General features: G+C 45.9%; 1 protein-coding gene across 1 annotated transcript; it reads right to left on the reverse strand.

Annotated features, from left to right (window-relative positions):
- Positions 1 to 15,785: 15,785 nt before the first annotated feature.
- LOC132578890 (RNA-binding protein EWS-like) lies at positions 15,786 to 16,580 on the reverse strand. Its single transcript, XM_060249009.1, has 2 exons — positions 16,227 to 16,580; positions 15,786 to 15,996 (listed from the first exon to the last, which is right to left on the reverse strand). The coding sequence occupies exons 1-2, from the start codon at positions 16,445 to 16,447 to the stop codon at positions 15,957 to 15,959; spliced, it is 261 nt and encodes an 86-aa protein (XP_060104992.1). The 5' UTR covers positions 16,448 to 16,580; the 3' UTR covers positions 15,786 to 15,956.
- Between the last annotated feature and the right edge of the window lie 1,181 nt (positions 16,581 to 17,761).

Consider the following 17,761-nt stretch of genomic DNA (forward strand, 5'->3'; position numbering starts at 1 on the left):
GACAACGTACATTGTAACGCCCAACGTACGGCCCTTGCTTTGCAGGAGTTTTACACTTCCAAGGGTGCTTATAATGCCTTAGCGGCTATTAAGGTTTACAACGCTAAGGTTATACCCCAGTTAATGTACGGAGCAGAGATTTTCTTGTACAACAAATTAACTAAATTGGAGATTGTTCAATCGAAGTTTGTGCGTTGTATCCTACAGGTGCCAAAGTATGCCTCATCTATTGCAATTAGGTTGGAAGCGGGGCTTTCTAGCCTCTCCACATTAATGTGGAATAGAGGTTTGAGTCTCCTTCTAAGGGTCCTGGCGAATCCGGATGATATTGCATATCAAATTTTCTATGACTCATTTGTTAGTAATTGGTTAATGAAATTAAAATCCAAACTAGCAGAAAGTGATTTGAATATTGATTCTTTAGCCCTCATGTTTAAGAACGGGGCAAAATCAATTATCAGAGACTGATTACTGGAATTGGAATTAAAACAATCTCTGGCCAAAGTTGGGGGGACGTATATCCCAACCTTTTTCATAAGTGAACTTAAAAGTGCCAGATATCTAGAAATGATACAGCCAATTAAGTTCAGGCGGATGCTGTCTTTGGCACGCTTGAACATTTTGGATACGGCAGTACTGAGGGGCCGTTTCCAAAAGATCCCATTAGAAGACAGGACCTGCCCGTGCGGCCTTGAGGAGATCGATACGGCTTCCCATCTCATTTTGAACTGTCTCTTCCATACAGAGGCAAGGTATAGATTTCTGCGGAACCATCTAATGCAAGCTGAATCTTTAAATCAGTCTCAAGCTATTTACTTCCTCCTAGGGGACGGGAGTGATCAACTTTCCCTGGATCTCGCTAAGTTTCTATATGTTACTGACCTTGACAGGAAGAAACTTAATGTCGCTTGTATTTGAATGAAGCTGCGATCTGAGTGTATAATGCTGTCTTTAGTTATATGTTGCCTATATCAGAAAATTTTAACTTTAACATTATTTTGATGGCTGTACACAGTTATTAGATAGTTACGTCGCGTTTTAGCTCGGTGTTGTGCTGTATTGTTGTTGTTGTGTTGTTGTTGTTGATTGGCCTAGAGCCGCAATAAACTGACTGACTGACTGACTGACTATTGAAATGGATCATGATAATCCAATACTTTAGAGTTTCATACACTAATAATTACGTATATTTTTGATTGTATTTGTTATGTCATGGTTTTTTCCCTGGGTTCTCGCCACCTGGAGACTGGCAACCCTAGAAGGAAAGGCTGCTACACCAGGAGCTTACAGTTGAAACGTCAACATACCACTGAGAGTGAAGAAGGAAGCTAGCGAAGGGAGCACCAAGGGCTGGGCTGGTGTGAGTGGCCACCCCCTCTGGGCAGCAGCTGATGCCTGAGCCCCCCCCCCCCAGGGCTCCATTCCAGCTCCTGAATTGCCTCCACCTCACTTCCCTGGGAGGCTGACCAAATATCAGGTCTGTCCCTCCCATCCACAATTCTGTTCTACATTAGAAGAAGGGCGCATGCAAACAAATGCTTACACCCAGAATTAAATGTTGTTGGTCTTAAAGGAGCCACTAAGAGCCCCGTGGCGCAGAGTGGTAAAGCTGCAGTATTGCAGCCGGAGCCCTCTGCTCACGACCTGAGTTCGATCCCAGCAGAAACTGGTTCAGGTAGCCGGCTCCAGGTCGACTCAGCCTTCCATCCTTCCGAGGTCGGTCAAATGAGTCCCCAGCTTTGCTGGAGGAAAAGTGTAGATGACTGGGGAAGGCAATGGCAAACCACCCCGTAAAAAAGTCTGCCGTGAAAACGTTGTGAAAGCAACGTCACCCCAGAGTCGAAAACGACTGGTGCTTGCACAGGGGACTACCTTGACCTTTAAAGGTGCCACTGAACTCAAACTTTGCTCTTCTTCTTCTTCAGACCAACAAAGCTACTCCACCTGAATTGGTTCTACACGGTGGCCATGGCTGTGGCAACTCCCTTTCCCTTTACTGTATGCTTACCCTGTCCCTGAACCACCAAATCTGGGGCTGGGACACACAGATCCATAACACAAATGTTGGCACTTTCCCCAATGCAAGAGGAGTAGAGCTTTTTTTTTTGAGCAAGAACGCACAGGAATACAGTTCCGGCTGGCGTGGCATCAGGGGGTGTGGCCTCATATGTAAAAGAGCTCCTGCTGGGCTTTTTCTACAAAAAAAGCCTGAGTGAAACAATGGTGGTGTCAGGGGTGTGGCCTAATAGGCAAATGTCCCCGCTGGGCTTTTTCTATTTAAAAAAGCCCTGAAGAGGAGCATCGTGCACCAGGGTAAAGGTACCAGTCTGGTGTAGTGATTAAGAGCAGCAGACTCTAATCTGGAAAACCAGGTTTGATTCCTCACTCCTCCGCATACAGCTGCTGGGTGACCGTGGGTCAGTCTCAGTTCTCTCAGAGCTGTTCTCTCAAAAGCAGTTCTCTCAGAGCTCTCTCAGCCCCACTTGCCTCACAGGGTGTTTGCTGCGGGGAGAGGAAGGGAAGGAAACTGTAAGCCGCTTTGAGACTCCTGAGTGAAGGGCAGAATATAAATCCAACTCTTCTTCTTGTGCCGGGCAAGGAGGAAACACCGCTGCTAGCAGGATAGATCCACTGGATGCAACCCAAGGTCTGCAGAGCTCAAAGCTTGTTAGCCACCAGAAGTTTGTTGTTTTATAGGCAGCTGGTGCAATGCCCGTTGTTGTTAGAGAAACGGGTACCCCACTATGCATAGTACTCCTTGGGATCCAGAACCAAAGTTCCCACCCAGAAGATGATATCCTATTTGACACAAGAATGACAGCAAATGGAGGTGACAGATTGGAGGTGGGGAGGGGGAATGTGCATCCATTTCATGCACACGTGTTTGCGCTCAGCTTTAGTGCAGGAAAGGGCCTTACATAGAAGGTGAGGTTTTAGGGGGATCAAAAGTGTCAAGAGGAGGACCAAAGCACAGGTGTTGTGGCAGTTCTATGCATAAGGCAGTCTCATCACTGTGACAGAGACACACAGGGAGAGAGGCAAATAGAAGAAGCCAAAGATCCAACACATTCTGGTGCCCTTTCATGGCTCGAGTGGGAATTCGAACCCGGGTTTCCCAGATACTAGTCCAAAGGTGGCTAAACTTGCTTAACAAAAGAGTCACACAGAATGGCCGCCAGGTGTTTGAGAGCCACAAGACATGAATGTCAGATGTTTGAGAGAAGGAAGGAAGGAAGATACATGAGGGAGGAGAGGTGGAAAGAAAGCAAATTTAACTATAAATGCATTCTCCAAGCTGCCAGCTGGTTTGGATTGGAGAGGTGATTTAAAGAGAGAAAAGCCTTTTCCAAGCTGGCCAAGAGGGTGGCAAGGACGTTGAGAGCCACACAACATGTGAGAAAGAGCCACATGCGGTTCCTGTAGTAGGCCAACACTGGAAAAATCTAGTTGAAATTGTGGGTGGGCCTGACCTTCTGCAGCTTTCTGTCTCTCTCCTGGAGTCACAGCAGACAACACAGACCTGCTCGTGTAAGACTCCTTCTCCGTCTCTCCTGCTTGCTGTTACTCCCAAAATTTTCTCTCGAGCTTTCCTGTGGTATTTCCCATAAAGGAAATGGTGAACTTGGGGCTGGGGGTGCCCTCACTGAGATCTTGAGGAGAAACAGATGAGATTTCAGTGAAAGGAGGAGGAAAACACCTGTTTTCACTCTGGGAGGTAAGAACATTGGAGCAGGGTCTTTACAGCAGTGGCTCTGAGGCTCTGCAATGCCCTCCCAGAGAAAGGGCAGAATTGCTCCTCTCTCTTTGCTTCCTATAAATCAGAGTAGAATATTTCAGAAGGCTGAGAATTCTGCTGCTGCTGGCTAAGACTGCTGGTTGTTGTTATACATTTGTTTCTAAATTGTGCTAGTTTTCTTGATGAATTATATTGTTTTTGGTTTCATTATTTGCCTTCAGCCATGGAAAAGTGTGTGCGCAAAAGAGAAAAACTCTGATGCAGAAAAGGCTGTAAAATTTATTTTCCTTTTACAGAGTAAAAACAAATTATGGAATTTTACAAGCATGTTTTAAAACACCTTTCTCACAGAAAAATGGAAAGTGGAAAATGTTTTTGTTCAGTGACAAATGACCACAACTTTTCCACATTAGCTTTTTTTTTTAGCTTGTGGAAACAAGGACAGCAATAGGGTTGGCCCAATAAATTTAAATAGAAAACCCAAACGTCTCCCACCCAGAAAACACCAGTACTAATTAACTGGACATCATCCACCAGGAAATTCTGCACAAGCTTTCCTGGGAGCTGTGCCAGAATTCTCCTATGCTTACTTCAAAGGCTTATTCCTGATGCCCTGCACCCCACAGGGTCAGCTCTCCGTTGCAAAAAAAAAAAAAAAATCAAAAAGAACAGACAAATATGCCCTGACCTGGATAGCCCAGGCAAGCCCAATCTCGTCATATCTCAGAAGCTAAGCAGGGTCAACTGTGGATAGTACTTGAATGAAAGACTGCCTTGAAATACCCAGTTGAGAGGACGGGGCAGGGTCTATTCAGCCATCTCTCTGAATATCTCAAGTAGGGGTCAGTCACCAGAGGTCACCCTGTCTTCCTGGTGCAGACCCACTCCCCCACAACAAATATGCAACATACCAAAAAAACCAGACAAATATCAGGCATTGTAACACAGGAAAACTATGCATGGGAAAACAGTGGCCTGCATTCTATGACTCTACTGAGAAGTGTGTTTCCTCTGTCGCTAGGACTTCCAATCTAGGTTTTCCAATTCGCCTTTACACAGGAGGCTGTCCCATACACCCATTACTCAATGGAGGCTGTCCCACACACACCAAACACAGTCACAGGAGCCAAGCCAATATTGTTCAGTTTGTCATTCCAAAACATAATGAATAGGCAACCATGTCAACAAGCCTATCCACTGGCACATTCAACCAGTTCTTTTTAAAACTGTCAATTTAGGCATCAATACAAGTGTCTAAACCTAGATCTCTCTTCTACCAGCCTGTTATGGGCAGACAGATTCTACCCCCCCCCCCCAAATTAGGAAGCCATTCTAAGTTGAAAATCAGCTTTCTTGACCACTCCCACCAAAGCTGCACTCAGACATCATGTCAAGCCATCACGGAACTTAAAAGTGTACTTGCTGCCCAGTTTGCCTGTGTCTCTTGTTCATGTCCTCATCCCTTCTCCTGTGAAATGGGATGAAGGAGTCATGGTGTAAAAAGGAACTCCAGCTACCTGTGAAAGAACTGTAAATCAGGGTGGAATTCAGAGAAGGGAGGAAAAGTCCCAGGGATGTAGTGGTTACACAGCGTGGGGTTAAGCCTAGGGAAAACGCAGGCTCAAATCCCCACTGTGCCATTTCTGTTTGGTAGTGGCGTCAAACCAGTTTACAATAGCAAAATAAAAACAGAAGTCTAGTGGCACCTCACAAACTACAAACTTTATTCTAGCATCCTCTACACGCCTCTGATGTTGTGTGGTTTGACTTAAGAAAGCTTACGTTGGAACCAGTGTTGTTGGTCTTTAAGGTGCCATTGGACTCCTGCTTGATTTTTGTCACTGCATCGTAAAACTCACGGGGTCGGTTAGTTCTTCTCAAAAGGCCAAAACACACAACACAAAACCCATGTGTCAGGACACAAGATGCCAAACTTGACTTGTACATTCAAGCAGGGAGGGACTCACCTTTAAAAAAAGCTCTCTGTTTCTCAGTTTGGCTGAGATGGGGCACAGGGAGGGGAGAGGCTTTGGGCTTCCTCCAGCAACATTTTCACCACCAGGAATGGTGCCGGCGGTCCCTGTTTGTCCCTTCCTCTGGCTTCATGTGCCCAAGAATGGGCATGTGATGCCAGAGAAAAGGGCAAACAGTGCCGTTTCAGGTGGTGAAAATACCATGGGAGTGAAGACCAAAGCCTTTCCCCCTGCTGGGCCCCATTAACAACCACAATGAGAAAAGGAGAGCCTTTTAAAAGGTGACACCCTTTAGTTTGGTCAAGAACCTACATCCATTCCTGACATGTGGATTCAGTGTCATGTATTTCGGCCCCTCGCCTGATCCATCTCACAGGGTTGTTGTGGAGGATAAAATGGAACTCTGGTTGAGCTCCTCAAAAGGAGAGCAAGATAAAAACGAGTTGTGTATGGGATCTCGGGGGTGTTGGTGCACACTCAGTTTAATGTCAGCTTGACGTGATGCCTGAACACAGTTTAAGCAATTCAGCACCTGGGATCTAAAGACTGAATACAGCCTGTTTCGTTAAGATTTCCTGCTTGCTCACTTTTCATAGCACCTCCTCATCTAGCCTTGTTGTTGGATGTTCTCTGTAACAGCCTCCATGTTGCTTAACTTTCTGTTAGATGCAGATGCTTCTGGGGGGGGAATTTTGTCTGTGTTGAATCACCCATAAGATTAGGAGGAAATTTTGAATAGGGGGTTGGAAAGCGGATTGGCAGGGTGAGCTACCTGGAAAAGATAACCATGAACTGACAGGCCACAAGTAGCTGCAGACAGTCCCAGACACTGGTGTGTATAATTTATTTCAGATGCCTTTCCCTCCCTGTTCCAAAGGCCCAGGGTGAATGACAGTACAGCATCCATCTCTCATTAGAGTAAAGCTCATCAAGAGCAGAGAGATCTGTTTGTGACCCCCAAAAAACTGCTGCCTGAACTAGTTTATGCAGAGGCCAACTGAGGAGTGTGAAAGCCCAATGGTAGCCCAGGGTCATCATGTCTCCGAAGCCATCTTGAAACAGGGACAGACCCTCCAAGGAAACAATAAGCGTTCAGGACTTTGGGGTGTCCCTCGTCTCTTCAAATGTACAAGTCCTCAGCTGTTCAGAGGGCTTACAATGGTTGTGTCTTTCGGGGGAGAGAAAGAAGCCAGATCGCCCACCGCATGATAAGAAGGCCTACCACAGGTCCTCTGCAGATCGATGCTGCCTATCTCTGATCAAAGTCCAGAGCACCCCTCTGACTTTCCCTGCAGCTGGGAGGTAGACCTAGAATCCACTTCTCTCTGGGCATACAGCCCCAGACCTGGTCACACCTCCAGAACATGCCACACCATAAAAAGGTAAAGGTAGTCAGTCCCCTGTGCAAGCACCAAGTTGTTACTGACCCATGGGGTGACCTCACATCCTGATGATTTCTTGGCAGACTTTTTACAAGGTGGTTTGCCATTGCCTTCCCCAGTCATCTGCACTTTCCCTCCAGCAAGATGGGTACTCATTTTACCAACCTCGGAAGGATGGAAGGCTGAGTTAACCTGGAGCCGGCTACCTGAACCCAGCTTCCACCGGGATTGAACTCAGGTCGTGAGCAGAGCTTAGGACCGCAGTACTGCAACTTACCACTCTGCGCCACGGGGCTCTCTTGCCACACTGTAGCCCCGACTTAATAACTGTCTTCTTCTCGAGACAACGTGGAGCCACTGCAAGGTCAACCATTGGCTGGTGCATGGATCAGCAGGGGCTTATTTACCTCCAGCCAGGTGGTTGGGGCAAAGGCTCTTCTCTCAGCCAGAGCATGGAAAGGGGGCTCTTTGTGAGTCAAAACGTTGTGTGCTATGAAGAGTGACCATAACAAAGGAGCATTTGGGAACACGCGCAGCAGATGGGTCCCCTTGGCAGAAAACCAGGGCTGACTGGAATTCCCAATTTAGGGCACAATCCACAGCATACCCGGGTGGTTTGTTGCTGTGACATGTGTGATAATAGCCTCTTAACAAACAAACCTGCAGCCCATGTGCAGAAAAGCCAGGAACACACATTTGCACGTTGGGGATGACACAAACAAACGCTGATCTGAAAGGGAATACACAAAGGCTGCGATGCAAGAACGCAAACAAGTTTTGACCATATGAGAGGAAGCTGCCAAGGGAAGCCAAGCGCTGAGAGAGCGGCAGTTTGGCTCAGGGCCTCCATTGTGGCCAACTCCCTTTGTGAAGGACTTGCTCGAGAGAACAGAAGCCCTAGTGATCTCCCAAGTGGGAGAGGCCAACGCTCCCTTGTGTTCTCTTCCCTCTTACCCATCCCTGTCCTCCCTGCAGCACAGAGAGCAAAAGCGTTGGCTTGGCTTGTGCCACGAGAGTAGAAAGGACAAGCCAGCCACCCGCCTAGATCCCATTCTTAGAGGCACGCTTTGGATCCCAAACTCAGGAACCCAACAGACTCTCTCGTGGGTGCCTTCAGCTTCTGCCTGCATCTGTTAAATGGCACTTTGTGACTTGGATCAAAGAGGAGAACAGACAACACAGGACCTGTGAGGTAGGTGAGACTGAGAGAGCTCTGAGAGAAAGAACTGTGATTGTCCCAAGGTCACCCAGCTGGTTTTATGTGGAAGAGGAGTGGGGAATCAAGTCCAGTTTGTTCAGATTAGAGTACGCTGCTCTTAACCACTACATCAAGGAGCTCTTCAGCAGAATCAGTGATGTGCTAGATAAACCAGAGTGTTCAGGACAGTAAACAAGGTTCTCCCCCTATCTGTAACATGGCCCCAATCTTTTTTTATTTTTAGTACACTACCAGTCCTAGGGTTACCAGTTCTGGATGGCAAAACTCCTGGAGATCTGGTGCCTGGGGAAGGTGAGATTTGTGGAGGGGAAGGATTTCAGTGGAATATGATGTCATAGTGTCCGCCTTTTGAATCTGTCATTTCTTTCCAAGGAAACCAATCTTGATAGTCTGGAGATTGTCTGTAAGTCCAGGAGAACTCCAGGCCCATCTGGAGGTTTGCAAGCCTAGTTCTGTGGCAGATAAGTCAACGTGGCAGATGCGGTTCAACGTGGCCAAGTGCAAAGTAATGCACATTGGGGCTAAGAATCCCAGCTACAAATACAAGTTGATGGGGTGTGAACTGGCAGAGACTGACCAAGAGAGAGATCTTGGGGTCGTGGTAGATAACTCACTGAAAGTGTCAAGACAGTGTGCGTTTGCAATAAAAAAGGCCAATGCCATGCTGGGAATTATTAGGAAGGGAATTGAAAACAAATCAGCCAGTATCATAATGCCTCTGTATAAATCGATGGTGCGGTCTCATTTGGAGTACTGTGTGCAGTTCTGGTCGCCGCACCTCAAAAAGGATATTATAGCATTGGAGAAAGTCCAGAGAAGGGCAACTAGAATGATTAAAGGGCTGGAGCACTTTCCCTATGAAGAAAGGTTGAAACGCTTGGGACTCTTTAGCTTGGAGAAACGTCGACTGCGGGGTGACATGATAGAGGTTTACAAGATAATGCATGGAATGGAGAAAGTAGAGAAAGAAGTACTTTTCTCCCTTTCTCACAATACAAGAACTCGTGGGCATTCGATGAAATTGCTGAGCAGACAGGTAAAGACGGATAAAAGGAAGTACTTCTTCACCCAAAGGGTGATTAACATGTGGAATTCACTGCCACAGGAGGTGGTGGCGGCCACAAGTATAGCCACCTTCAAGAGGGGTTTAGATAAAAATATGGAGCACAGGTCCATCAGTGGCTATTAGCCACAGTGTATGGAGCACAGGTCCACCATTGGCTATTAGCCACAGTGTATGTGTGTATATAACATTTTTTGCCACTGTGTGACACAGAGTGTTGGACTTGATGGGCCGTTGGCCTGATCTAACATGGCTTCTCTTATGTTCTTATGTTCTTAAGTCAAGATGGACAAGAGTTTCCTGAGTGTAAGTTCAAAAAATAAACAAACAAAAAAAACCTAATACAGCTCTGCATCAAAACAGGACCCTCTTCTATGCAGCCCCCTTGTTTGGAGTTAAGTTTTTTGGAACATTTATGGGCCACCTCCCAGTACAATGTTCTCAAGGCATCTACCATGCATAAAGAAGAAAAACAGAATCTGGTATACAAAAACATGAAAGATGAGTAGGTAACACTGTACCAACAGCTCAACCTAATGAAGATTATTTTTTTTTAAAAAAAGAGCCAGAGGAAACAGGAAATAGAATGATAGAAAAATCATAACAATGGAAAAAAATCAGGACATGGATCAATACAAGCAAAATCAAAAGTAGGATTTCTGTACAATTTGGGGAGAGGGAAAAGAAAACCACCTCTACCTAACAAAAATCTGGCAAGTGGGGATATATATTTTTGTCTGGTACCAACAATAGATGATTGAGCACATAAACACATGCATTTGCCTTATACTGAGTCAGGACTTTGGCCTCTCAAGGCCAATATTGTCTACTCTGGGACTCAGGTATTCCAAAACCACCACTTCCTGAGCCTTTTAAACTGGAGATGCTGGGAACTGAACCCAACACCTTCTGCATGTGACCTTTTAACCCCAGTTCCTTCCATAATCTAGGATTAGGTGTCAGACAAACCTATGTGAAGTAGGCATTTTGACAACCAAAGTATTTCAGCATAGGACACTTAGGTCATTTAAAGAACATCACATGGACAGAACATCCTCTATGCTCCAAGTATACCCTTTTCACTAGACATGTCATAATATTTGCCATCACAGGAATAAGACAGCAGTTCTTCTTTCCAGGTACCTGCCAAACCCCAAACAAACTAGGAGCCTCTGATCAGGGATCTGAAGACAAAGTTTATTAAAGGCCCACATATCAACATTAAAAAAAAGAAGCCAGCCCTTCAAGACACATCATAATTTGTGCCTTAAAACAGCAGCTTTCATAAAAATCCCAATATAGCCAAAAGACTAAACCTACAAACAGTCAGAAATGGACACATTTCTGTAAAGACAAACACCGCAGTGTTCAGAACTGAATGGGAACCCTTTTCAGAGTTGCAGAGGCTGGCAGCTTTGTCTCCCAAAATTGTTTTAAGCTGGCAGCGTCCCTTTAAGAATACACATTCATAGGCTGCAGAGTTAAGAAGACACAGACAAGAATGGGGGCAATTCATCTGATGTCTATTTCTCATGGCAAGCTTTGGGGGTCCTTTCTGCCTTTCAGCACACTGGTGCAAAGCAAAGATGTGAAGGTCAGGGTCGGGAGAAAAATTTAGACAAATATTTCATAGACATTCCCCATATGAGGCATGTTCATATTATTATCCCCAGATAAAAGGCCAGAGTTGGCTCAGACCTTATGGCATACGTGAGTCCAACCTGTTTTAGAACTGAACTTGGCCCATTTAAAAATGCTGAGAGGGCCTGATCAGCAGCACAACAGGAACAGGTGATCGTGCCCTCCACACACAACTTTTCAAATGCTGAAACAGCTGTGAGGGCCTAGGTATTACTCAGTGCTAGCTCTAGAACAGAGCAGCTGTCAAGATTCTTATGGTGCCAGAAAACTGGAAGCCGCTTAGGAAGAAAGCATTTACCTATCATGCTTTTTCCTGCCTTTCCTCCAAAGCACTTTGAGAAGCATAAATGGTTCTCCTTTCCTTCGCTTGATCTTTGCAGCCACCCTAAGAGGTAGAATAAGTTGAAGAGACTCAGGGTAGTGGGGAGGAGGTGAACCCGGGGCTCCCCAGTTTGACCTAGGCACCATACTAGTGAGCAAGGCATGCATCTTTTCCAGCAAGATGCTGGTGCTGCATACGCGAAGCCAGTCATTCAAGACCGCACAATCTACAGGGCTTTCTTCCCCTTTTCATCCATCACAGAGTAGCAGCAGCTAAGCCGCTGCAGACTGGTCCATTAAGGTCAGTACTGTCTATACACGTTGACAGCAGGGCTTTTTTTGTAGCAGGAACTCCTTTGCATATTAGGCTACACCCTCCCCCCCCCCCATGTAGCCAATCAAGAATGCGCACACAAACCTCATATAATCACAAAACCTTCCCTTATTTGGACAAATAACATGCCAAAAAAAGGGACAATATATCAGATGCTCTCTAGAACCTCTGATCTGACTAGTGCTAAGAAATTGTGCTACAGTGATCTGGAAGTCCCTGGTTCAGATCCTGCCTCTTGCTACAGAAGCATCTTCAGCAAGACTGTCTTTCTCAACCCCTGCCCCCATCTGCAATACAATCCAGATCTACTTTGCAGAACAACAAGGAATATGACAGCTAACATAAGTACTATATCTAAGCGGGTAGCTGTGTTGGTCTAAAAGCAGGAATAGCTCCTGCAGCTCAGGAGCCACATGTGGCTCTTTCACACATGTGGCTCTTGAAGCCCCCAGTGCCCCACTGGCTGGCTTGGAGAAGGCATTTGTCTCTTTAAATCACTTATCTAAGCCAAGCCAGCCAGCAACTTGGAGAATGCATTTAAAGTTAAAGTTGCTTTCTTTCTACCTCCCCTTCCCTCCCCCCACATCTATTTGCTTTCCTTCCTTCCTGTCTTGCAGCTCTCAAACATCTGACATTCCTGTGTTGCAGCTTTCAAACATCTGATGTTTATTCTATGTGGCTCTTATGTTAAGCAGGTCTGACCACCCCTGGTCTGAAGCAACAGAATAAAGTAAGAGTTCAGTCGCACCTTTAAGACCAAAAAAGTTATATTCAAGGTATAAGCTTCCGTGTGTTACACACAAACTTCTTCAGATACAATGAAATGGTAGAAAAGCATTCAAATTTATATACAGAGTTGACAAAAATGAGTTAGCATATAACATGATGTAAAGATTTTAAGACAAAGCAGGGACAACAAGCTAAGTGCACAGGGTTAACAGCTATATGGATCCAATTAAGCTACTGACCCTGTGCACTTGGCTTGTTCTTGCTTTGTCTCAAAATCTTTACATCGTGTTATATGCTAATTCATTATTGTCAACTCTCTATATAAATTTGAATGCTTTTCTCCCAGAAGTGTGTATGTAGCACATGGATGCTTATACCTTGAATAAAACTTTGCAAGTCTTAAATGTGCTACTCTTCCTTTATTCTGTAAATAATCTTTACTGTCTTCTGTAAATACTATGTAAATGCTAAGACTTACAATTATGAATAATCTCCAGAGCAGAGGTTGAAAAACTGCTCAGAAATATCCTACTGGTTGTCCCCAAGCCTTTCTGTAGGTGACTCTTTCCAGTAAACATGCTAAATCCTAATATGCCACCAAGCAGAGATGAGGGAGGCACCATGCCTGTCCTTTCTGAAGGAGGTACAAAGAGACCATCTGAACAGGACAGACTTACCAGCTCATCCAGATTCTTGAGGTCACACAAGGTTATTCTCTGAGTCCTGCTTGGGTAGACAGGTGACTGGGGCCCAAGATCTTCACTCATTTGCTCCATCTCCAACTCTCCATAGGTGACCTGATCTCTCATTTCCTCCTCAATTTCCTCCTCCATCTGGATGAGCATGGGAGCCTTTCCTGGCCACCTCCAGAAGGCAGAGGACAAAGTTCTTCTCATTCTTCTTCAGCACCAGGTCATTTATTTCGAACATCAGGACATCCTGGATGCCCAGTTCCTGACAGCACCACTGGATGAAGTTGGAGATGTTATCCCTGGCAATGAAAGTGCCAGGCACCACGTTTTTTGCCTGGAAGATGACCTCCTTCTGTGGAATCTTCATCCTAGCAGTTGCTTCTGGGTGCAGCTGTTGGAACTCCAGAGCTATGTGGTTGACATTGTTAGCATGCTGGCAGAGGTCATAGCCAGTCTTCAGAGCATCCATGAAGTTCTCCACCTGGATATCAAGATCATAGAGGGTGTTCAGCCACTCAGCCAGGTCCTCTTTCATGGCGTAGAGATACTCCTCGCTGGAGCGGAATGGGCGGATGCTCTTGGAAGCTGCCGACTGGATGTTACTCTGGTCAGCCATCTTACATTCTCTCTTGGAGTGTTACTGTCAAGGGGAGGAAATGGGGTGATGCCACACATTAGAACAGCAAGAGAGGAGAGGAAACCATGCCATGTAGTTAGCATGGGCAGGATTTATAATAAACCTGCTACACTAAAGAATGCTAACTGTGGACAAAGTGGACATTTGCACGGCTTAAACATGTGAACCTTGTTCTTCTCTTAAGAACAGAGGGGGGCCACCCCTCCCCTGGTAGGTGCTCAGTTCCATGGGTTTCAAAATGTAGAATGCACTCCTTTTAGGTCCTTCTTTAAGAACGCAATGCCAGAAGACATGACCATTTACTTATACAGCTTTTTTTAAAAAAAAAGATAAATTCGTGGAAGATAGATCTATCAACATCTACCAGTGGTGATAACTTAACAGGACTTCCATGTTCAGAGGCAGTATACCCCTGAAGAGCAAGTGCTGGAAACTCACAAAAGAGGCGACTGGTCATTTATGCCCTCTTTGTATGTTTCCCAAAGACATCTGGCTGGCCATAGTTGGAACCAGGAGGCTGGACTAGGCGGACCCTTACAGCACAATCCTAAACAGAGACACAGCCTTCTAAACATGGGCTCAGAAAAGAGTAACTCTTCTTAGGATGGCAGAATCTGTCTAATAATCTATCAGGGCTCCCCATGTATTCTTAGTAAACAAACAAACCCACTTTTCCAAAAATCTGTCTTCCAGGGCTCTGTCTCTCAAAATGGAGATTCTTAAACACTTGGTAGCACCTCACCTAGGAAAACCTTCAAAGGCCATGGGAGAGCATGAAATGGAGAGGCAAAACATCTACTCCACTTAGGAGCCACAGACCCCTTTTTAAACTCCTGTTCTACTCAAAAGTTCAGCTGGGGCAGACTTACTCCCAGTTAAGCATGGCAATTGTCATGCTTTTAGAAAGACCTCTTCCCCTTTGTTCCCCCTGGGTGTCTCCATTCCCTTCTTTTGGTTTGTGGGGCATTCTGATGGAAGGGCAGAGGGAATGGATGGCCAGCTAAAATCCTGGGAATATTTCCAGCCCTTGAACATCAGGACAATGTTTTTTAACAGGGAGGTTCCAATGGCGACATAAGAGGACAGGGGAAATGGACCCAAAACTGTGGCCAGAATTGGTTAAATAGGCTCCCTTGGCCCCCTTAGGGGATGGGAGGTGACGGGGAGGAGAGATGGGAGGCTCTGTGATGACCATGAAGGCTGGACATTAGCAGAGCCAATGGTGAGTCCTTTGGTGACATCCAATTGGGTGTCAGCTTTAACCAATGAACTTCACCTTAGTCCTGTGAACCTGGAAATTTCCAAGTTGCAATATGGCCTAAGGCGGCTCCAAGGTGTTAGACTGGGGTAAGAATGGGAATGGCTGGATACTTAAGGTTAAATGGGATTATCTGAAAAGGTGATAATAGAGAATCAAATACTGGCCTAGGTATCACCCGGGTAAGACAAAAGACTTGGTTGAGACATGAGATGTTCTTCCTCTTTTCGCATCATCTTTTGGGCAAGAGTTATTGTTTAGGGTATTGCTAGGCAATCAGGACTAACAGTTGAGCTATTAATCCATTAATGGGGCAAATGGGTTGCTTGCGGGCTGAGGGTGACTCAGGGTGTGTACGTGAGCTTCTCACTATGAAGGAATGAAGTCCAGCCTGGCAGGAAGATGGCTACAAGTGGTGTTAGCGAGACACAGTGGATTCCATGCTCAACGCCTCAACAACGGTCGCCTGGATGGCTCCGTGGCGGCGAAGCTTCTTCCCTACCATGGCGGGCCCAAGCAGTGACAGGGAAACGTCCGTGCACATTGGCAAGCACTCTATACCGGTTTAGAATGCCTGCACACTTAGGCTGTTTACACACATGAGTCCCTTTTAGTCCCTGGATGGTTTTGGGGTCTTTTCCTCACACATTTGCAATTTTATTTAAAAAACATCACAACCATTAACAATGTTACAGTTAGTTTTCCTCCTCCTGCTCACAACAACAGTTTCTCATTTTTTTTTTTAGTTAAACAACCATATTTTAAAAAAAGGAAGAAAAGAAAAAAATAACTCGGCACACTACCATTTAACTTTGTTTTAATGTTTCTCCACAAATGGTACAGACAAGGAATAATCATAATGTTGTGATCAACATTATAAATATGGAATTATAAATTTAAAACATTTTCTGGTTTTAAAAATAAATCTGGTAGTAAATGCAGTCCTGCAGGGGGAAGGGGGTCGGCTGCCCCTAATAGGGCCTGTCTTTGCGCTCCTGGCGATGCTCTCCCCTGCAAGGAAAAGGCAGAAGGTGTCAGGCTCAGACAGCTTTTCGGGGAAGACCTTTCAGCAAGAAAGCCTAATGAGAAGGGGGAACTACAATCAACCAGCACAGACACGCCCCCTCCCTGTCTTGGTTCTAGCTCTGAGCAGCCTCCTTCCTTTCCCCCGCCCCTCCTTCAGGCAAACAGCTCTCACACACTTGCCTATGCTATGCCACTGCCCTCGCCCCCAGTCATACTTGTCCATTTTTCCTGGTCCTCCACGTCTGCCGCCTCTGCCTCCCATTTGCTCCATAAGAGGTCCGGGTGGGCTCCCAGGTCCTCCTCGGCGACCTCCTCCAAAGCCACCTAGATCCATGCCCCGGCCACCTCTGAATCCACCTCTGTCTCCGCCACGGCCACCTCGGAACATTCCTCCAGGGCCACCACGATCCATGAGGCCTCCTCGGCCTCCTCTCATGCCACCAGGGCCGCCCCTGCCACGGTCACCACCTAATGCAGAAAAACAGCATCACTCATTCAAGCAAAGGGTCACCAACAGGGTGGCAACACCAGACAGGCTGCTGAAAACCTGCCCCCAATGAGCTGAATTACAGGGGCTCCAGCCAAACTGGAGCCAAAAGTGGTGAAGCCAACTGGCAGCCTGCCATCTTCACCTTAAGCAAATAGGACATCTGTTCCTTCATCCCATGACAGGGAGCAGTGGCAATGGACACAAGCTGCAAAATAAATATCAAGCACCAAAATGCCCAACTTCTGTATTGTTCACACCCTTCGTACACAGCCTCCACAAGGACGATCCAAGAGGGAGGGTATTTCAGTCTGGTTCCCCAATCCCTTGTAGCACTTAATTGCTCCTAACAGATGCAACTGAAGAAGTGGTTCCTGGGGAGCAAATAATTCCCCTGGCTGGAACAGGGATTCAGAATGCCCAAACAAACTAACAGCTGTACTACAGAAAATGGAGTAGGAATATCCAAGGCAGTGCCTCTTGCACTTCCCTCTTCCCTGTACCTCCAAGTCAGGCATTGAAAGTACATTAAAAGTTTGTGAAATTGAAGCGAACATGGACTATTGTCAGTGTTAGATGAGTCCAACTTGGGGCTTCAAATAGCTAAGGAAAGATTTAACTACATGGTTCAGTATGCAGACCTATTGCTCAATAAGGCCTAGTACAGAGGTGTGCAGCCAGTTTTGAGCACAGGCTTGAAGCTGGTGGAGAGACATGAATAGGCAGGCCATAATTACAGGGTAATTTGCTTAACTCTTCTTCCTCAAGGGAGTGCTGAAACAACCACAGGCACCTTTAGCACACATGTTGGGTAGGTAGCAAGAGATTTTGTGGCACAGCAGAAATGAGGGAGAAAACAGGAACAAGGTTGAGACTTTTATTAGATCTTTTGGATCCCTAGCATTTTGCTAAATGCTTTGTCAAGGGATCTTATATAAAAATTTATCTCACTCCCACCTTGAATTAAGTCACCCAATTTAGTGAAACGCATTAGGATATAGAAGAACTAATACAACTCTCAACCCTGCACCTTGCTCCTTTTCTCTCACTTGTTGGCACAGTCTTATCTTTTTCATAGCAACACCAAGGTCACAATGAGCCATGCCCTCACATTTCAAGCAGCCAGGTTCTTCTGCTGTTAAAGTCCTTGCACTGAGCTTCCTCCTTTCAGCAGAGAGGACCCAGGAATTCTCATGATAAATACACAGATCCAAGGTGTCTGCAAAGAGACTGAAGTGGGAGCACAAAACCCCCATACAACCT

This window comes from Heteronotia binoei, chromosome 11 (assembly GCF_032191835.1).
Source record: "Heteronotia binoei isolate CCM8104 ecotype False Entrance Well chromosome 11, APGP_CSIRO_Hbin_v1, whole genome shotgun sequence".
NCBI lineage: Eukaryota > Metazoa > Chordata > Lepidosauria > Squamata > Gekkonidae > Heteronotia > Heteronotia binoei.